The sequence below is a fragment of the Carettochelys insculpta genome, chromosome 7, assembly GCF_033958435.1.
Source record: "Carettochelys insculpta isolate YL-2023 chromosome 7, ASM3395843v1, whole genome shotgun sequence".
Taxonomy (NCBI): Eukaryota; Metazoa; Chordata; order Testudines; family Carettochelyidae; genus Carettochelys; species Carettochelys insculpta.
In genome coordinates, this window is record NC_134143.1 from 6,776,587 (window position 1) to 6,796,964 (window position 20,378).

At 52.4% G+C, this 20,378-nt stretch overlaps 1 protein-coding gene across 2 annotated transcripts in view; it reads left to right on the top strand.

Moving 5' to 3' along the window:
• The window catches only part of PIK3AP1 (phosphoinositide-3-kinase adaptor protein 1), an 83,474-nt gene extending 64,845 nt beyond the window's left edge, over positions 1-18,629 (top strand). For both annotated transcript variants that reach the window (XM_074999839.1, XM_074999838.1), the window contains 9 exons: positions 1,133-1,228; positions 1,857-2,039; positions 3,124-3,189; positions 5,891-6,096; positions 7,356-7,428; positions 10,196-10,351; positions 11,855-11,925; positions 12,464-12,579; positions 13,739-18,629. In XM_074999839.1, coding sequence (XP_074855940.1) covers positions 1,133-1,228; positions 1,857-2,039; positions 3,124-3,189; positions 5,891-6,096; positions 7,356-7,428; positions 10,196-10,351; positions 11,855-11,925; positions 12,464-12,579; positions 13,739-13,793 — 1,022 coding nt within the window. In that variant the 3' untranslated portion in view covers positions 13,794-18,629. The remainder of the gene's footprint in view (positions 1-1,132; positions 1,229-1,856; positions 2,040-3,123; positions 3,190-5,890; positions 6,097-7,355; positions 7,429-10,195; positions 10,352-11,854; positions 11,926-12,463; positions 12,580-13,738) is intronic.
• The last annotated feature ends 1,749 nt before the right edge of the window (positions 18,630-20,378 follow it).

Sequence of the window (20,378 nt, forward strand, 5' to 3'; positions counted from 1 at the left end):
CTCTACTTCAGATTCCAGCCCAGAGACCCTCAGTCAAGGTCTGCTTCCTTATAGACCTTACTGCCTTTCCCAGTGTGCTTTTCTTACCACCTGGCAGTCCTCACGTGCCCCCCGGTTGGTTAGGATCTGGATTCTAGAGGCTCCTGCTGCGCTGAGGGGCCATTGTCCTAACTGCCATATAGACTGAAATTAAGGCTCTCTCTGTCCTAAAAGGTTTACAGTCTTACTTTCACCTCCCGCCGCTTCAGGTGCAGAGCATCAGACACAGCCCTTTTTTGGTGGGCCTAGTGTATCTGCCTCTGTGGCAAACAGCAGGCACAGGTCTCCTCCGGGCAGGGGCCACACCTGGAAATTTCAATCTGGAAGAGGTAGCCGAGTTAGTCCATATCTTCAAAAACCACAAGAAGTCCTGTGGCATCTTATTGACTGACAGATACTTCGCAGCATAAGCTTTGGTGGGCAAAGACCCGCTTCGTCAGATGCCTGAGTGGCCGCTGTTAGTCTGTAAGGTGCTGCAGGACTTCTTGTGGCTTTCGTCCGAAAGGGGACAGTGTTGGGAAGTTGTAGGCAGCAGACGACAAAAATTAGACTTAATTGTAATGTCACTGCTCCTGTGTTGTGGTGCTGGGGATGAGGCTTCGTCAGCACTTGAAATTTAGATTGCCCTAGTAATATTGCTCTGGGGTGTGACAGTTCCACAGGCTGGAAGACCACAGAGATGCCGCCGTGACTTCCATTCTCCTAGTGCCTGTTGCTCAGGGAAGGGGTGGTCCTACGGGGGTGGAAAACCCCCTTCCGTCACTGGGGCTGCATCCTCACTCTGTAACTATGGCACCGGAGTCCCAGTAGGGGAGAGACAGGCTTAGACTGGCTACAGTGTAGCATGGTGTCCTCCCAGGGTAGGCGTGGGATTCTCGCTAGTCTTACTGCGACTTCGCCCCATGCTCCTCTCTGGAGGCAGACCCCTGTGCTTGGAAGCGTCCGCGCTGCCCATCCTAAAGCTGCGCGACTGCTCCATGGCCTGGAGAGGATGTTTCCGCAATCTCAGGTCTGGGATTGTGAGCAGCTCATGGAAAGCCCAGGGTGGTTGAAGGTCTAGTCAAGGGGGTGTTCTGCCCGGTTGTTCTTCCAGATGTCGAGATGCTTCAGTCAAAACCCGAAGACCCAATCGCTGGAGACCAGCTGCCTCTGACGACAAAGGACTCCATGATCCGCAAATTTTTAGAAGGTGAGAACGGGGCGGGTAATGAAAATGAATTCTGTCGGCAATTTCGCCCTGATCTCTTAGGATGTTTGCGAGCTGCCCCACCCCGCCCCCAGGTGAGCTTGGTATTTTCTTTCGGCTGCAAAGCATTCAGTACAGCGGGGAAGGTGGGTCACACATCTGCATAGCATTTGGGGAGCTGCTTGGGCAACGCAGGGACCATTGCTCTCTCCACAGCGATAGTTCCCAGCCTGAGCGTTGCTGGGGGACAGCCTGTAGCAGGCTGCAGATCCAAGTCTTAAAGGGGTAGCCTGGGTCTAGCTGAGAAGCAGCCATGTGGGGAGGCTGGGAAAAGAAATGAAGGTGGCTTGGTCAGGTCCTTGGATTTCAGGCCAGTGTGAAGGTGGGATTCTTATTGCCTGGCTGGAGGGAACAAAATGCAACCGAGAAACTATCTGGCTGTCCTCTTGGAGGACCCAGGCGCATTCAGTGTCCCATTGCTGCTGCCTGTCTGGTTCCCAGCTTCTATTCTTACTCCCCTGCAACCTCCAACTCAGCTCTGCCCTCAGCTTCTCCTTCCCCGCCACCATGAATGCTACTGGCAGCCCAGCCTACCCCAGCCCAGCCTCGCTGATGTCAGCTGCTTTCCTAGGCAGCAGCAAAGACGTGTCGGATTCGGAGGAAGATCCCTACCAGCGGTGCGGTGAGGATGAACTTTACTACCATGTGGAGCAGGATGATTTCGCACGGGAAATGGTCAGCAGGCCTCCAGTTCCTGTTCCAAGGCCGGACTCCAGCTCCATTCCTCAAGACAAGGAGCTGTACATTTCCAAAGGTGAGTCCTGCACTGTAGGTCTGTACGCCACTGAGCAGAGCAGATGCTGTTGTAGGAAGGGGACAGCAATGGGTCCAGCTCCCACACTGTGGTCAGAAGCTCCATCTGGCTTCCCAAATCCCCAGAGTTTGGGTGATTTACTTCTAGGCTCTTGGCTCATTCCATGAGAGATGGACCACCGGGTGGATCCAGTTCCTGATCTGCATTGCACCCTTCTTCCCTCACCCAAAACACTGTTGCTTTTCCATCCTGTGGTCCTGGCTTGAGGCTACCTCTAGCAGAAGCAGCAGGAATGCAGGCTTCCAAAGGAGGCTCAGCAGTGGTCTGCTGTGGACAGACCCACGTTCCTTGGGAAGCACCCAAAGTTGCAAGGTGCACCACGGCACAGCTATTGCCTATTGTGCGGAGGGGCAAATTCAGGTACAGAGTCTACATAAAGGTGTCACTGAGTCTGTCGAGTTGGAAAGAAAACCTGGGAGTCTGGAGTCCAGTCCCTTTCGCTAACCACTAGATAACGCTCCCTACCATGAAACCAATTTTATCTCAGTTACTCTGAGAAGGTAAGAAGAAATGTAATGACTTTGTCTACGTAAAGCTACTGGTCTGACCCAATACGGCCATTCTTTCGTAGACAAAGTCTTCCATTACAGCTGAAGTTTTCCATGCTCCGTAAGGGGTGTAGACATACAGTCTCTGCTGACTTCAAAGCAAGTTGTGCGGCTATCTTCCAGGCCGCTTTCGAGATCTCCACTGTGGTGGTCCATATGGAGATGCACATTGTGAGACTTTGGAAGAGAAATTATCACCAAGTACTGGAAAGCCTTCTCAAGGTGAATCCAGCAGCTGGCCTGACACCAGTGCATCTCTGAAAAAGTACCTCTGGTAGGGAAGGTTGGCATGGTGGAAGTCTGTCCCTGAGGGGGTGTGTTTCTATGCGGCTGACACTTGTACTTTCTCCCTTGACCTCAGGGGTCTGGCTGGGTAGTAAGGCAGTGCCGAGCTGGGTTGGTTTCTCATGGGTAACCTTTCCTTTTGTGCCCTGGCTGAGATGTGGCAGGGTGTCTGAGGAGAACTTGTCTTACAGTCTTTGCAGGGAAAGCTCAAGAAAGGCCTGAAAATCTGTATGTCTCCTCAGGGAGGATTAAGAAAGGTAAGTCGGGCACCTGCCTCTGAGGACTTCCCAGAACGCAAGGGGAGCGCTGGCGAGCTAATGTCAGGGCAATGAAGCGTGTGTGCTGGCGATCTGGGGCCTGGCGTGATCTTGCAGCCTTTCAAGTGGCACTTCCTGAAATCTCGGGGCCCATTCTGGTCTCTGCCTTGAGGGGCTTGCAGCTGATCCTGGGCATGTGACTCTCTGTAGGTTCCTTTGCTCGGTGCCCTGAGCGGCTGTGTGGCTGGTCACAGCTGTCTGTCACTATCGGTGACCGGCAGCGAGCCACTTCCTGATTGCTCTGCTGCGGAAGCTTTTAGACGGCCAGTCCTCTTGTGGCTGCACCTTCCTTCGCTCCCCTTGGCCGGGCCTGAGACTTTACCCTGGCTGCGTTGTAGCACAGAGTCCCGCTGGGGAATCGCACCCTTCAGAAGGACAGATTCAGAGTCACGGGGCTGACTCTTGGACCCCCTGCTGGGTGTGGCCGTCCTCCTCCGGCTGGCAGCCTGTGCACGGTCCGAATACCCACGTGCATGTCCTAGCTCAGACCTGTACAAAGGGAGCTGGCCTGCTCATGTGATTCTTCCCCCGTGGTTTCTCTGGCTCCCTATGACCATGCCAGGCAGGGTCCTAGCTTCCAGGCTGCAGGACTAGCTGTTGTTTTGTTTGCAGATTGGTGCTGGGAGATGGAGTGGCAGGCCCTCTGGGCAGGTAAAAGGAGGGGGATGTTTGCCGCCGGTGAAGCATGCCGGAACCGGTGTGTTGGCTTGCCAAGCTGTATGTCTTTTGTTGGTTCTGCTGCGATTAGGCCGATGTGCTTTAAGGCAGGGTGTGGTTCCCTGGCAAGTAGCAACCAGCTGTAACATTTGCCGCTCTCTCGCGGTCAGGAAGTTCTGGGCTCTGGAGTCACTATCGCAGTTCTACTCGGGGAAAATGAATCATAGAATTATAGAATACTAGGACTGGAAGGGACCTCGAGAGGCCATCGAGTGCAGCCCCCTGCCCCAATGGCAGGACCAAGTACTGTCTGAACCATCCCTGATAGACATCTATCTAACCTGTTCTTAAATATCTCCAGTGATGGAGATTCCACAACCTCCCTAGGCAATTTATTCCAGTGTTTGATCACCCTGACAGTTAAGAACTTTTTCCTAATGTCCAACCTAAACCTCCCTTGCTGCAGTTTAAGCCCATTGCCTCTTGTTCTATCCTCAGAGGCCAAGAAGAACAAGTTTTCTCCCTCCTCCTTATGATACCCTTTTAGATACCTGAAAACCGCTATCATGTCTCCCCTCAATCTTCTCTTTTCCAAACTAAACAAGCCCAATTCTTTCAGCCTTTCTTCATAGCTCATGTTCTCCAGACCTTTAATCATTCTTGTTGCTCTTTTCTGGACCCTCTCTAATTTCTCCATATCTTTCTTGAACTGCGGTGCCCAGAACTGGACACAATACTCCAGCTGAGGCCTAACCAGCGCAGAGTAGAGCAGAAGAATGACTTCTCGTCTCTTGTTCACAACACACCTGTTACTGCATCCCAGAATCATGTTTGCTTTTTTTGCAACAGCATCACACTGTTGACTCATATTTAGCTTGTGGTCCACTATAACCCCTAGATCCCTTTCTGCTGTACTCATTCCTAGACAGTCTCTCCCCATTCCGAAGCTGTGTAAACAGAAGATGCACCTGCTTTTGCAGCCTGGAAAGTGAAGGGGTTCTGCCCAACGTCCTAGCAGCCAAACCCTCTATTAAAAAAGACTTTGGTCTTTGTCAGCATTCCCTGTGAGCTGAGTGCTTGGGTGACCGCCCAGGAGAGATTTGGGTGCTGCCCAGCTGACTGGCAGAGCACCCGAAGTCACCCAATGTGTATGTCTGGTGGTGGTGCATGTCTGCTCTACCTTTGGTGCACATAAAATTTATTCTGCTCGTGGATGGAAAGAGTTAGCAGGGTTCTGGCTCTTTGTTCCATTAGATTTACAGCATTCATTGCAAGATGCTGTTAGTGTTGGGCCCAGGGCCTCCAGGCTCTGAGCCGGATACATGCCGAGCCCCTCATAGTTCCCTCGATTTCGGAGTCGGGGCTGTTGTGGCTCTGCCGTGTGGGCTGTTCATCCCTTATTCTTAGAGTGCTTCACACAGAAGGACAGTGTTGTTTTTCCCATTTGATACATGGGGAAACTGAGGCAGAGAGAAAGTGCTTTGCCCAGGGCCAGCTTAGCAGACCAGTACAGAGCAGAGACTAGAACTCAGTCCTGAGCCTCAGCCCAGAGGTGGATCCAGTTTGGGGTCTCCAGGGATGGCAAGTCTTATTCTAATTACGTAGGGGGCTGGAGGTCAGATGGGCTGACTCTGCTATGACCTGCTGGGGGATCTCGGGCAAGTCACTGCCCTGCTTTGTGCCTCAGTTTCCCTTCCTATTCTGGGTGCTCTCTCTTTAGCCGTCAAGCTGTCAAAGACAGCAACAGACCCTATGTGTCTGCATACCAGGGCCTCCCATTTGTTGGAAGTGCCACTTAATAGCTGCCTGTCACAGGAAGCCACAGAGCGAGGAGACCAGACACTTGAAATTCCTGATTTGTCTGCTCAGAATCTCTGCTCCTCCCCTGCTGTGACGTACGGGTGTTGGGCAGCTAATTTTGGTGTCCTTGAGTAGAAAAAAAACCAACCCTAAGACCAGCTACATCTTGAAATTTCTCTTTCAGAGCCTGCAGTGAGGCTTGTCAGGGACCAGTCACAATCGAGTATATATGACCCCTTTGCGGGAATGAAAACCCCAGGCCAGCGGCAGTTAATTACGCTCCAGGAGCAAGTCAAGCTGGGGATCCTCAATGTCGACGAGGCCGTGCTGCATTTTAAGGAGTGGCAGCTGAACCAGAAGAAGAGATCGGAATCCTTCCGGTTCCAGCAGGTACTGGCGTCGGCCGCTGCACATCCTTTTCCCTGGTGTGGGGCTGGCGAATTCCATTCCCTGGTTACCGAAGGGACATTGCTCGTGTCTCTGAAATTGCCCAAACAGCCTCCAGAAGGGAGGGAGGGATGTGGGGAAGAAAAAGAGCCTTTTTAAGGCTGCGTCAGGTCCATCTCCACAGCGTAACACTTGCTTCCCGGTAAGACACAGGAGTCACCAGGCCCTGTCATGCTAGGGGGTGTTGGCACCTTTGGCTGGGGGATCCTGGGGGTCTTCTGGGGCCAGAGCAACCACAGGAAAATAATAGTGGGTGGGTCCGTCTGAGCTTTTCCACTCGTGTGGAATAAATTTTGTCATGTGCGCCAAGGCCTGTAGGGCTGTGCACCACCAGTAGATGTTGCGTGCTGTCAGCTTTGGGCGCTGTGCCCTCTCTGCAGCACCTGCACCCCAGCCCTGAGTTTACAGGGAGCACTGGTGCTCAGCACCCACCAGCGACAGCTGGGCCAGTGGTGCCCCGATCAGCTGTTTGGCAGCTCACGTAGGGGGCTGAAGGAGGGCAGAGAGCAGGCAGTCTGGAGGGGGCAGGAAGAGAGGGAGCCAGGGTGAGGCCTTGGAGATGGGACTGGTATGAGGTGGGAGGAGGTGGGTGAGGGCAGGTGCTCAGGGCAGAGCAGGACTGGGGCAGCCCCAAGGAACACTTGAAGTTGGTGCCTGTTCCCCCCAGTGGTGGTTGTAGATTTCAGTTCCCCCTCGTTTCAGCAGCGAGGGTCTGAATCCCACCAGGACCAAGCCGCCCAAAGCGGGATGTGTAACAGCCCACTGCCCTCCTGCTCTCACCATCTCCTGCCTGCCCCCGGGGAAGGGCTGGGGGCGATGTCAGGCGGGCCCCGAACAGCAGCACGAATTCTAGTTCTGTGCCGGGGCGTAATGGGGGAACAGAAGTGCAGGAAATGAGGGGATCTGAGACCAGCAGAATCGTCTCTGGACAGGATGTTCTCCAGATCTTTCCCACAAGACGCTGGCGGGTGGCTGAGCCTGGCTGAGAACGTCTGCCACAAACGCCTTCGAATTGCTTGGCTGCCAGGTGTGCAGCTCTGCTCCTGGGAACTGATCCCACCCAGCTGCCCCAGTTGGACCCCCAGCCAGATTGCAGCGTGGGGAGGGGTTGAGGCCGAGTCTGTTTTCGGGGCCACCATAAAACAGCGTGTGCCCCTTCAGCCCCAGCCCTGATTGTTGTGTTGTGTGTTGTGACGTTGTAGGAGAACCTGAAACGGCTACGAGACAGCATCACCCGCAGGCAGCTCGAGAGGCAGAAAGCGGGAAATCATTCAGGTAACAAATTTAGACTCTCCGTCCACTAAGAGAGCTCCTGAAGGGGTCACCCGAAGAGCATCGGCCAGCCCCGCGCTCCTGCTTTGTAGGCAGGAACTTGGCTGCATGTGTGTTGTTCACTCTGTGAATACAGTCTTTAACCATCGCTGTGTAACACGCGCACACACACACACATCTGTGTGATCTGTTACCTGTTAAACGGGGGCAGTCTGCTTGACTGCTGTGCCTCAGTTTCTCTGTCTGGAAACAGCTGCTGTCCATCTCCAGGGATGAGCCTGAAGCAGAGGTGAATGTGGGCCAGTACAGACCAGCTCATGTGTGGCCAATGATAACATCACCACCCTTTTTTGCTTCCCCCAGCTCCCGGCAGCGGTGCCAGACCTACCATCAGGGCAGCACAGGGGCAGCTCTCCTGGGGATTTAAAAAGACCCAGGGCTCCTGGCTGACTTGGCAGTGGCAGACCCAAAGGGCTGATTGTGGGAGTCTGGTCCCCAGTCCTGTCCCTTCTGCCCAAGGCCATGCCCCTTCCAGGAGACCAGGGCCACCCCTCCTCCCCACTTCGCCCGGGACCCAGCCGCCCCAGGCTGCATGCAGGTAAATCCCAGTACTCACTTTCATCCCGGTCTCTGGCCATGAATGGAAGCCCCCGAGATCCAAGAACCAACAGCAATGCTGGAGGGCCGCGCGGCTGGTCCTGGAGTGGCTCCCCAACCCAAGAGATCGGGGGGCAGGGGAGCTCGTGTGCAGTGCTAGGACTGGCAGCCCTGGGGGCTACCAGCCTTCTAAAGAGTGAGCATTGGGAGCCAGTTCCTTGCCCATTACGTAGGCCACTGGTGCCTGCGGAGGGGTGGTCCCTGCTGGCCTGCCCAAGGCTCTGGCCGGTCAGGCTGGCGTGGAAGGGTCCCTGCAGGAGCCCTGCCTACCATGAAACTGCCTGTCCCTGCAGACACGCGCCCCTGCAAGAGGCTGCTACAGTGAGGCAGAGCAGGGATGGGGCAGCTAAGTGCCCCCAGGGCTGAACCAGAGCTCCATGCTCTCTCCTGCCCCTTCCCAGATGGCTGCGGCTGACTCGCAGGCCTGCCGAGAGCTGGCCCCACTCTGTGGGGCTGGGAAGGGCTTTGTACCTTGCTCACGTCTAACTAGGAAGCCAGGGCTGCTGCTTGGTGGCAAGCTGCAGGGGGAAGGAGCCTCCGTTAGATGGTGCCTGCCCCCGGCCCACAGCCGACTACAGTGCGTTGACCGCTCCCTCCTCAGACTTAGTCTGTCCCAGTGCTCAGCTACCCTCTGCCTCCTGCTCCTGAGGAGAGGTGGGGCCAGGCAGTTCCTGGGCAGCACGGCTGGGCTCCCATGGGCCTTGGGGGGTGTGGGGAGCGTATGGGTCAGCCCCTGTGGGGTCTTACTGGACGTGGCTTGCTGGTTTTCCCATCTGGAGACCCAGCTTGGGTAAATTCTGACCGCCTGTTGCAGGCAGGAGCCGCGCTCAAGCAGCGGGTGTGTGTCCACACCCCTCACTGGGCCTGTCATGCTGCTCATGTAGTGCGAGCTTCACACATGCTGTCCCCTTCATCTCCTCAGCCCCGTCGCATCCCTGGGCAGGGTGATCTGCCGGCTCGCCCCCGGCACAGCGCACATCAGGGGCAGTCAGGACTAGGGCGTGAGCACCTTAACGGCAGCCCCTGGACAACTTTGCCTCCTGCCGCAGTCCCGCAGGCTGGGGACGAGCGAGAGGGGCCAGGCACTACCTGAGTGTTTCTGCCGTGGGTGGAGAACAGTGAGGTGCACCCGCCCAGCGGTGGTTGTGACTGCTAATCGTTCCTGGGGGTGCGCATGGCTGCATTAACCCTCCTCTGTTTGCACTGGGCCAAGTTAATAGGGCTTAAGCCTGTGACCTTCTTGTAAGCAGTAGCCGGGTGGGCGACCTGCCCTTGTGAATGTTGGTGGCAATGGAAGGAAAGCCCCGTGGGAGTCAGTGCTCTGATTTGGAGTCTTTCGTGTTCAGCCCTTTGTCTGGATATACAGTAAAAGTAGCTGGGTTAGTCTGTACTCTAGCAAACCCCACTGCCAGCTTTGTCTGCATATTTATTCTGGGGATACCGTCACTGGACCTAACCATGTTAGTTACAAGATGAAAGGCACGTTCTCGTGCACTTCCAGCAACATTGTATACGCCGTTATGTGCCAACAATGCCCTGCCGCTATGTACATTGGACAGACCGGGCAAAACCTTCGCCCAAGAATAAATGGCCACAGAACAGACATCAGGAAACTTAATACACATAAGCCGGTGAGTGAACACTTCAGTGGAGTGGGCTGTTCTGTTAAAGACCTGAGAATTTGTGTCCGGGAACAAAAAGAATTTAAAAACAGATTAAAGTGAGAGATTTAGTGAGAGTACATATTTAAATTGGACACATTAACACACAGCAGAAACAGAGACATCAATTACATCACATTACAAGGGCTGCTTCCCTTCCTTTGATGCTCATAATTATCTCAGGCAGGACACTTAATATCCCTCTCCTTCAGTCCTATTTGAGTTGTCAGTTTTTACTGCAGTTCTTTTTTGGTCTGTGTACTTATCAGCGTCAGTCTGTATTAGAAATGAGATTGATTTGATGAAGTGGGTCTGTCCCACAAAAGCTCATCACCGAATAAATTGTTCTGTTAGTCTTTAAACTGCTATACTTCTGCCATTTGGGTATATAGCAGTCTGCAGTCCCTTAGACAGGCTGGCACTGAATGATTCATGGCTGCTTTCCCTTCTAGACTTGGAAATCACGGTGCCCATCCGACCCGCTCACAATGCTCCTGCAAAACTGGAATGTGGCATTTATGAATTTGGCCCCAGGAAAAATGTTTTCCCGCCAAGAAAGGAGATAAAGCGAGGGGACTGGAAGACGGAAAGCACGTCGAGCACAGCAAGTAAGCATGCCGCACGTGGCAGGCAGCCCGGGCAGGGAAGCAGGCCTGCAGTCTGCCGGCCTTAGGAATCCGCCCTCAGCAATCACCAAAGCAACCACTGCAGCACTAGCTCGGGGGTGTGTCAAAAACATGCCCGTTGCAGCAGACCTGGAGCTACTTTGAACAGGGAGGAAATTAGCCCCTGGCTGCAGTTCCCAGCGTGCAGTGTGCCAACTTGATGTGAAGGGTCTAGGAACACTGCAAGCAGGGACCTGGCCCAGCAGCCGTTCCCTCTGCTCGTATAGGGAAGGGCTGACACGGGGCAGTTCGTGGGCTCCTGGGTGACTCCAGTGCTCTTGAAAACGTTATTGGTGTTTGTTTTGGCATCTGCTTCACTTTGTGCAAGCGATGCATGTAACTGAAGCATGGAGATAGATATGTCTCATAACACTGGAAGGGACCTTGAGAGGTTGAGTCCATCTCCTGCCCTGGCAGCAGGACCTATCACTGTCCTGACAGTTTTTTTTTTAACCTAACCTGCCCCAAAACTTTGAAAGGTTCCCCTCAAAGATTGAGCTCGCAACCCTGGGTTTACAAGGCCAATGCTCAACCCACTGAGCTATTCCTCGCCCCCAGAGCTACTGATTTTTCCCTGCAGGCCGAGTAACGCGACGGCTATGTCTACACAGCAGCATTGTTTCGGAATAGGCTATCGCGGAAGAGAGTTTCTGGAATAGCTTATTTCGAAATAGCGCAGCTGCATACAAAATGCGTATCTCAGTAGTGCTTGGCTATTTCGAAACAAAGCTTCCGCCCACAATTGAGCTGATTTCGACATAGAGCCCCTGGAAGCGTTCTAAGCCCCTATGTCTGCGTAGCACAGTTATGTTGAAATAGCCCCTCTCCCCTGTGCACACATCCCCTGTTCCAAAATATCTGTTCCGCGTGTCATGAGGTTTGCCAAATTCACAATCAGCTGTCCATTATTTTGAAATGATTTCAAAATAGCGGTTGGGTTATGTAGGCACTTGCAAAGTTATTCTGACATAACTTGGCTGCGTAGCCATACTCTGAGAATTCAGCCGGGCTTGTTCACTGCCTGTGGAGGCAGACCTGAACCCCCCCAGGGTGTCCCCGTGGCTGGGCATGGAAGTGATGGAACTGCCGTGGCATTGCCGATTTAGATAGGCATGAAAGGAAGGTGTGCAGCCAAGGTGAAAATGTCTCCCTGACTCTGCAAGCCCATGTCAAGAGTCACTCCGTGTGACCTACGTGTTGGAAACAAAATGCCAAATGCAGAGCTTTGCGGGAGAAGCCTGCTTAGAGCAAAGTGGAGTAAAAGACCCTGGGTTGCTGCCCAAGCGGAGGGAAGTGCAAAAGATTGTGAAGCATAAAGTAGGAAGGGAGCTCTTAAAATGAGAGGTGTGAAGAGGTAAGTAGGTGCTCAGTGTATTGTCTGTGTTGGTAATACCTCTTGCAACTGACAAGGTTTGATGACAAGTTCATCTCTTGTCTGCTAACCAGGCAGTGCCAGTAACCGATCGAGTACTCGAAGCACCCTGAGTGTCAGTAGTGGGATGGAAGGTGACAATGAGGTAAGCCTTCACCTCTCTCCTGTGCTGGCTGTTTGCCGTCACGACAAACCCGAGCCTGGTTACTGCATTAAGTTTTTAAACGGCTCCTTGAAAATATGCAAGTGGCAGAAAAGCTTAACACCTGCATCCAATCAAACAAACCCCACTTCTGCTGTGAAACTTACGAGAAACAAATGACCTTTAAAAGCTGGCTGCTAAGAGCCCTCTGGCAGCTTTATTTTATGTAAATCTGAAGCCTGTCTGTCTCGTCCTCCCTTGATTCGTTTCTGTAGTCTGTTTGCAGTCTCTTTGAGGCAGGAGCCTTTCCTAACGATCTCTTCCACGAGGCCCCTAGCACACTTCCTGTATCCTAACTGTATTCTTGGTCATACTGTAAATTGATCTTCATCCGCTGACTCGTCCAGTTGAGAGGCTGTGTTCCCATAGTGACCCTGAAGGCAGTGCCCTTGGGGGAGAGCCTTATAAAGCTCTGAGATACTAGTACGTTGTGAATGTTTCAGCCAAACTTCCCTCCGCCTTCTGCCCTTCCTGTTTGCAGGATAATGAAATCCCGGAGGCTAACAGAGGCCGTAGCCCAGTACCCCAGCAAGTGGAGTGGGTGCCCCTCCCGCCGCCTGAAAGGCCTCCGAGAATCCCTCCCCGAGGCGCAAGCAGGTAATGCGTGGAACTGGAGCCTCTAAGGGTTTGGAGCGCAATGCAAAGGGGTGGAAGGCTGCAGCCGTGCGACGTCCCTTTGAGCTGAGTGACACCGCGGTTAACAAAATAAATAAGTGTTGCTCGTAAATTGTGGAATCCACTTCATGTGCAGTGCTATCAGTACAGCTTACGCGCTCAAAAGTACAGTGTTACTGGCACACCGAGCCTGCCCCGCTGAATTAGACCGATCCAGCTCACGCAGCGATGTGCCTCAAGCAGAGTTTCACTGCAGGGTCCTTGGGAGAGGAGCCCCTGGCAGTGTCCCCTCTGCCTGCACTAGCTGGCTTTCCACCCACAAGCGGATTTGTTCGCCCTTAGGTCTCTACGTAACCCGAACGCTGCACTGGCTTAACTAAAGGTGTGTTTGGACCTCGATTTCATTACACTGCTGCAAGTTAAACCAGTGCCACCCTGCGTAATCCAGGCGTTAGAGCCCTAGCTTGTGCAACTAGGGATGCTATAACCCTCTCCAGCTCTTACCAAGCGCTCCTGAGCAGGAGCAAAGGGGACAGTTCTCTGGGGCCCAGTGATTCAAAACAGCGCAGGGCTCCTTGAAACCACTGCAGCAGCACCACCAGAGTGCTGCTCTGAGGGCTGGCTGCCCTTGACTCTGCCCCTTCCTCCCAAGGTCCTACCCCTTCCAGGAGCCTGGAGCCAGGCTCCCCCGCCTTTGCACAGGGGCCTGCAGAGACTGGGCTCGCCTGGCTGTTACAGTAAGTCCAGGTACAGTTGTGTGCCGTATCCACGTTCGCTTGGCTCTTTCAGCTGGAAAACTCACCCCCTGAAATGACAGGGCGAATTAGCTTTGGAAGTTTGCCATTACCAGTCATATCCCTCCCCTTTCTCTCAGTCCAAGATCCTTGGAAGAAGGAAGCGGCGAGGCCGGAGTTTTATTGAAACCCAGATTTCTACAGACATTTGTCTCCCAACAGTCCTGGGAGGCAGGCAGGCAGCTTGATGAATCACTGATTGCCAGTCCCTGCGAACTTTCTTATGCAAACTCGAATGCCTGAGACACTGCCCTTATGTAAACTTAAATACCAAGCCCGTTGCAGTCTTACGCGGGGGATTGTAAATTACATTGTTCCAAATGCCTTGTCTCTGTGTCTCCTCGCAGGCCTGTGAACAGCGAAAGCTTTTTCCCTCCACCTGTGCCTCCACGAGGGCGCTGAATCCTGAGATCGCCGGAAGAGTGCATGTATACATAGCTATACAGATATTTCAAAGAAACTTTTTTACTATTTATAGATGAGAGCCAGTTGATTTCCCCCTCCCAGCCCTCTGCTGCATTTTGTAGTGACATTTTCGCTGAGAAAGCGCCTCTCCTTCTGTAATCCCCCCTTTTTTTCTTGGAATCTTTTGGAACTTGTGGATTTTAAGAAAAGAAACAACTGTCCAAGGTGCCAAAGAGAATTTGGTTACTTTTCTGACTGTCTTACATCTCACATGGGGTTACGCCTCCCGCCAAGAGCACGCTGTCCTGCCTGGAACCCAGCACTCAAAGAGCTATGGAAATAACCAGAGAGATTCATCGGAAAATCCATTTTTTGTAAAAGCTCCTCTCGGAGACTGTCTTCAGAGAAGTCTCATTGATGGAGATGGATCCCAGGGAGTCTGGTGTGACGTGTGGACTCTGGTTCATTCCCCTGTAACGGATCTTCCTTTGGGCAGCTGAGAGATTCCGGTGCCGCCCAGCTGATTAGCCCAGTGCCCACAACTGGCAGTGTGTGTTCTTATGGGTGGTTTACGGGCCTTGGTGCACAGAACAAAATTTATTCCGCCCATGGATGGAAAAAAAAATTAGCGAGAACACTGGGGAAGACTTCCTTATTCAAGCAAGTGTTGGATTTTATACAGCCCTTTTGTCCTCCTTAGATGGGGAAAGACACTAGCCAGGTGCTATATACACACATTTTTGGATGCAAGCCTCCCTGACTGCTGGCTAGGGAGTTGCCCTGTGAGAAGAACAGCTGTGCAGATGCCTTCAATGACACTGTTACTTTAAATCCCAATGGCTGACTTCTCGCCTTAGGGAAAGAAATGTTCAGCAGTCCTTTCACCTTCCCCCTCCCCTGCGTGCCTTTGAGTAACACGGCCCCCTTACGGCTGGGCGTGCGTTGGGATAGCACGTGTTGCTAAGGGGACTGGACTTTATGGGTAGGGGCTTGATTGTTGCTTACTCTGTGGGCACAGGCAGCTGGTTCTGTGGTGGGGTTTTGTTTGCCTGAACCAGCTTGTTCAGCAAAGCTGTGCCGACAGCAGCCACGCCCAACCTCTTTTGCCCAAGGGCGGAGTGTCTGAGAAGGTCCCAGGGCTGCTCTCTTTGCCTTCATGCCATTCCAAAGGGACAGGAAGCAAATGTAAGCACTAAGCCCTCGTCGCAGAGGGTTGGGCCGGCTGGCTTTCAGACACCGTGTGAGGAGACCAGGGGCCCGCCATCCCTGGCTGACACGACTCATTGGGACCTTTGATGGCCGGCACAAGTTAGAGGCTCCTATGGCCCAGGCCAGGCCAAAGAATTGGGTCTCATTGACTTGCTGATTTTCAGGGTCTCTTCCCCCTTGGCTCCCTGAGGTAGCAGTGTCGGGGAGTGGGCCCACCCCTTGCGAGCTGAACGCTGCCCCTTAGGCTCAGACAGAGCAGAGGTCAGGTAAGCAGGTGACCAGTGAAGTGAGTTATCAGAGAAAGCACAGGGGAATGGGGAACTGGGGGTGTAGTCCAGTCACATCCCTCCCCCTCTCTCATTCTGAGATCCTTGGAATAAATAAGCTGTAAATCCAGATTGTTGGAAAACACAGAACTTGACAGACATTAGACCTTCCAGGAGAGTCACTCAAACACTTGAGGGTGGGACTCGGGGAACGCATCTTCCATGGCGCTCAAAAGCTCGTCCCTTTTGCCACAGAAACTGCTCCAATAAACAATATTACCTCCTCGGCCTCGTCTCTCTCTCGTCCCGCGACCCCATGGCTCCAGCAGCCCTGCAAACAAGCATCGTAGGTGTGGCTGGGGACGCCTGCATGTTCTCCTTGCTTACAAGGTGTTGCTCAGAACGCTACAGACTCAGGGTGCTGGTTTGCCGGAGCTGCTGGGTGACTGGCTTTGGCCGGGGGGTGGGGGGGAGGAGGGCTGTGAGGCAGACCGCAGGAGCTGTGTTCCTGCCCCTTTCCCTCCCCGGTGCAGATCCCCCCCAGCACTTTTCCGTTGACCTGAAATTGGTGTCTTCAGTTAGTTGCAAAGAAAATGAAACCGCCCCTGGGGGAAATGAATTAAAGGAAATAAGACTGGAGAGGAGAGTGGATGGTAGGGGCCTGATCCTGCTTGTTTCACGCACAATTCTGTTTTCCTGTGCACACACCCGGTGGGGTCCTTCCCTTTGTTAGTCTTTATGTGATCAGCAGCCTCGGGTCTCCCTTGCCTGGGACTCTCTCACGTTCTGCTCCTCAGGTCCGTTCGGTACTGCCGCACTGCAGGAATTCCCAATGTTCCCGTCTCCCAGGGCATTAGAGAGGGAAAAGAGCCAGGCACGAAGAGGCCCCTCTCCCCTGTTCCGAATGTCGTCTTTCCTGATCATCACTTGCAGCCGGAGCATGTTTAAGGTGCAGTGTTTCTCTAAATGCAGCTCGGGACCCCAAAGTGTGCTGTGCCCCTGGTTCAATGGGGTCGTCTGGGCTGAAGCTGGAGCTCAAGCCCTGTCACCCCCAGCACAAGCACAAGCACAAGCCCCACAGCCCAGGCGCAGATTACAGTCCCCCTGCCTGGGACTGAATCCTTTGCTCAGCCCTAACCCAAGCGGGAGTTAGGTGAGCTCAGTGACAACTGGTGAGGGGGTTTCAGGAGGGGCACCAGCCGTGTGCCCCCTCCCTACCACAGCCCGCCCCGCTCCTGCTCCACCTTCTCCCACCTCTGCCTCTGAAGCAATGCTACCGCTAAGCCGTGCCCTAGAGTGAGGGGGCTGATGGTGAGTGCTGGGCATGGGGCAGGTGAGCCCTGGGCACGCCCCACACATGGCCTCTGAGGGGGCCCAGGCATCAGTCCCTGCTTGTAGGGTTATGCAGTGAGTTGTGTTGTCAGAAGGGGGTTGTGGTGCAATGACGTTTGAGCAGCAACGTTTGACATTTGTGTGTGGCAGCAGGCTGGGACGAGGGGGTGACGGTAACCGCCTGCGTTCTCTGTCTGTTCATCGCTCGGCACCTTAACTCTCTGCCCACATGTATGTACCTCCTGCCAAACTGTCCCATTGAAATGGGCCTCAGCTGTGCTTTCCACAGCCTCTTGTCCAAGTGCCGCTTTGAGAGACCCCGTAGCCGGGACAGTGGCAGCAGAGCACGTATTAAATGTGCTCGGTTCAGGCGCCACTCACGCTTCAGAAATGCCAGTCCCCCTAGAGTGCTGCAGATGTAGTGGCAGGCAAATGCATTCCCTGGTGATGTCCTCCTGGGAACTCTGCCCTGGGGAGGACAGAGCGAAGCAGGAGCTTGACTGGCAATGTAGAGTAAGGAACTTTTATGAGCAGAGGGGACAAATATGGCCTCGTATGCTTGACGAATGTAAACATGGGAATGGAGTGTGGCTTTTCAACCCCGGGCACGTGGGTAACATAACGGCGGTGCTTTACAGATGGGGCCCACCTTGGAGTCCAGAGATTTGGCCCTGCAATTGCCTTAGCTCGTCGACAACTGGTCTTTTTAAACTCTTAGGGCTTGGTGCTTTACCAGTCTCCATTGTATGTAGGCTCTTGTGTTGGGTGAACATAGAGCGCAGCTGGCATCTGCCTGAGCAGCAGTGTGCTGAACTCTGAAGAAGAGAGGAAGAGGAAAAGGTTTGGAATTAAGTCTGTCGTTGCAGCATTTAAAAATGTGCCTGTGCTGAGGTGAAAAGTGCAAGACCACTGGTAGTGGGAGGTGGTTTTTCACCGCCGATCTCTGATTCAAAGGAGGCTCAGCATTGACCTGTGATGGCTGGCCAGTGAATCGCAGAGTGAGTGGGGCAATGGTGCCCCACGATTCAGATTGGTTTGTGCTAGGAAAATAAGTCAATTTCAGACACACAATTGTAGCTAGGGCACCTGCTTAGATAGAAATGACATATTAGAAATCGACTTATTTGACTGTCTTCACTAAGGAAGGTTGATGGGAGCGTTTCTCCCATTGACCTCCCTTACTCCTCATGATGGCGAGGTGTACAGGGGTCGACTGTCGCTCCCGGCAGATTGATTTAATGCGTCTTTACCAGTCTTGCAAAATCGAACTCCAGAAGATGGACCCTAACCAGGTGGATCTTTGCAGAAGTGGAGACCAGCCCTCAGTCTGTCTTCCAGCAAACTGAGGAGATGCAACTCTCCATCCCTTCCCAAGAGGCTGGCAGTCCATGTTTGGATTGGGATGCACAGCAGTGCGGGGGTGGAAATCTTGGGTGGCTTCTGTCCAGCCTGTATCTTACGCCCTGACCCCATTTTTTAAAAAGTCAGCCTAAAGCCGTTTGGACAGAAATGTTTGTCAAAACCAGCTCAGCTGAACCAAGCCTGACTGTGTTTGATCTCGGGGAAGATTTAATCAGGGAATTCAGCTCATCCCCTATGAGATCAGCCTATCTTATGACAAGTGGAAGGAAAACAGAGTTTGCTGCAATTGAGGTGAAAAATTCAGTTCCTAAGGCTGCAGCAAGACAAGCTCAGGATGTAGGGAAGCGACTGATCAGCCCTAATCCACCCCTATAACGTACAAGATGAAGGACCTGTCATATTCAGCTGACTGCTTCTGATATTGGAACTTGGGTATTTATTTATTTTTTGTTTTGTGCAATATTTGGTGAGAGTTGAATGATGTACGCTGTTTGCCTTTGGGGACTGGTATGTTAGCCTTAGCTTATAAAAACTGCTTTTATACATTCCTTCAGTTCACTGTTTGATCAACTGATACTTAATGCTGTGCTTTTTACTTCCAGCTGTAACTTGTTTGGAATATTTTAAAACATGTCTAAATTTTGAAGAATAAACTGCCAGTTACTGACAATGTACATTTACCTGTCTCTTCAGTTTGGTAACCAACTCTAATTTACTCTTTATAACTGCATGCATACCACATGGGCATGGTTTTTGTACACGTACACTAGGATGTTTGCATACTTGGCATGTAGATTGGGTTGTTGGAGACCTACTATGTGGTGGCACAACAAAATGTTGAATGTTCAGCCACTACTGTTCACATTCTTTTCCAACACAAATTTTACATGAATTACCTAAATGTACAAAGTCCGTTTACTGGCTGATTAAAATAGAGGTTTTTAAAATCTGCGTCAGTAATGTCACGTTTTGGTGGCACATTTTATATTCTAGATCAGCGATTCCCAACCTTTGTGAGATGGAGCCCCAGTCTGACAATTCAGTAAGACTTTGTGACCCAAGGCAATTAAAAACCAGAGCAGGGGGTGGTGAAGGTTCTCCCTGGGAAATTTTTTTTTTTTTTTTTGTAAATCTTGATTCGCCTCCACCCCCAGGCTTGAGCCCCTTGCAGCCTCAAACCACTCCCTTGCTCCCAGGCTTAAACCCCATGCAGCCCAAACAGCGCCCCCCGCCATCTCACATGAATTCTGCTGCTGCCTCCTGCTGCTCCTTCCCCAGGCCACTGCCTCCTCCATGGTCCTCCCCACAGCCCTCCTACTCCCTTCCCCCACCTGCAGCACAGGCAGTTCCCTGCCCTGCTGCACTGAAATGGGGCTCAGCATAACTGGTGTAACGGCTGGATCCCTCCTGCCGGCCGTAAAACCAATTGAGCTCCATTTCAGTGCAGCAGGACTGAGAGCCAAAGGAGTGAGGAGTGGCAGCCGCAAATGGCTCCTTAAAGAGCCACATGTGGCTCAGAGCCACCCAGCTGGCAACCTTTAGAAAATCTAATGGTGACCCATGTTTAGTATGGGAATCCCTTTTCTAGATGGTGCGTGATCCTGCCATAAGTTCAGGTGACTAGACTGGATGTCTTCTCAAGGTCCTTTCCAGTTCTAGTATTCTATGATTCTATGCACAATCAACATACCATTTCTGGATTTCTGTTATCTTGGAAAGTAATGCTTTTGAGTCATATTCACTTCCTGACCCCCATATACTTAATCCAGGGCTACTGTTCAGATTTTTAATATGGTAGGGACCATTTGAACTGATACTGGAACTTTTTCCCTGGCTGTTTTCAATGTCAAGAAAACAATGGCATGTGATTAAGTTTTCTAAAATGTTCCCCCAAAATATTGCGTGTGAATACTTGTCAGTATCCACAAAGGCTGATGTGACTTTCAGTGCTTATGAACATAAGAACAGCCATACTGGGTCAGACCAAAGGTCCGTCTAGCCCAGTATCCTGTCTGCCAACAGTTGCCAATGCCAGGTGCCCCAGAGGAGGTGAACCGAAGACAATGATCAAGCGATGTCTCCTGCCATCCATCTCCCGCCTTCGACAAAAGGCTGGGCACCATACCTTACCCCTTGCTAATAGCCATCTATGGACCTAACCTCCAAATATTTATTGAGCTCTTTTTTAAACTCTGTTAGAGTCCTGACCTTCACAGCGTCCTCTGGTAAAGAGTTCCACAGGTTGACTGTGCACTGTGTGAAGAAAAACTTTCTTTTATTAGTTTTGAACCTGCTACCCATTAATCTCATTTGGTGTCCTCTAGTTCTTATATTATGGGAACAAGTAAATAACTTTTCTGTGTTCACTTTCTCCACACCATTCATGATTTTATATACCTCTATCATATCACCC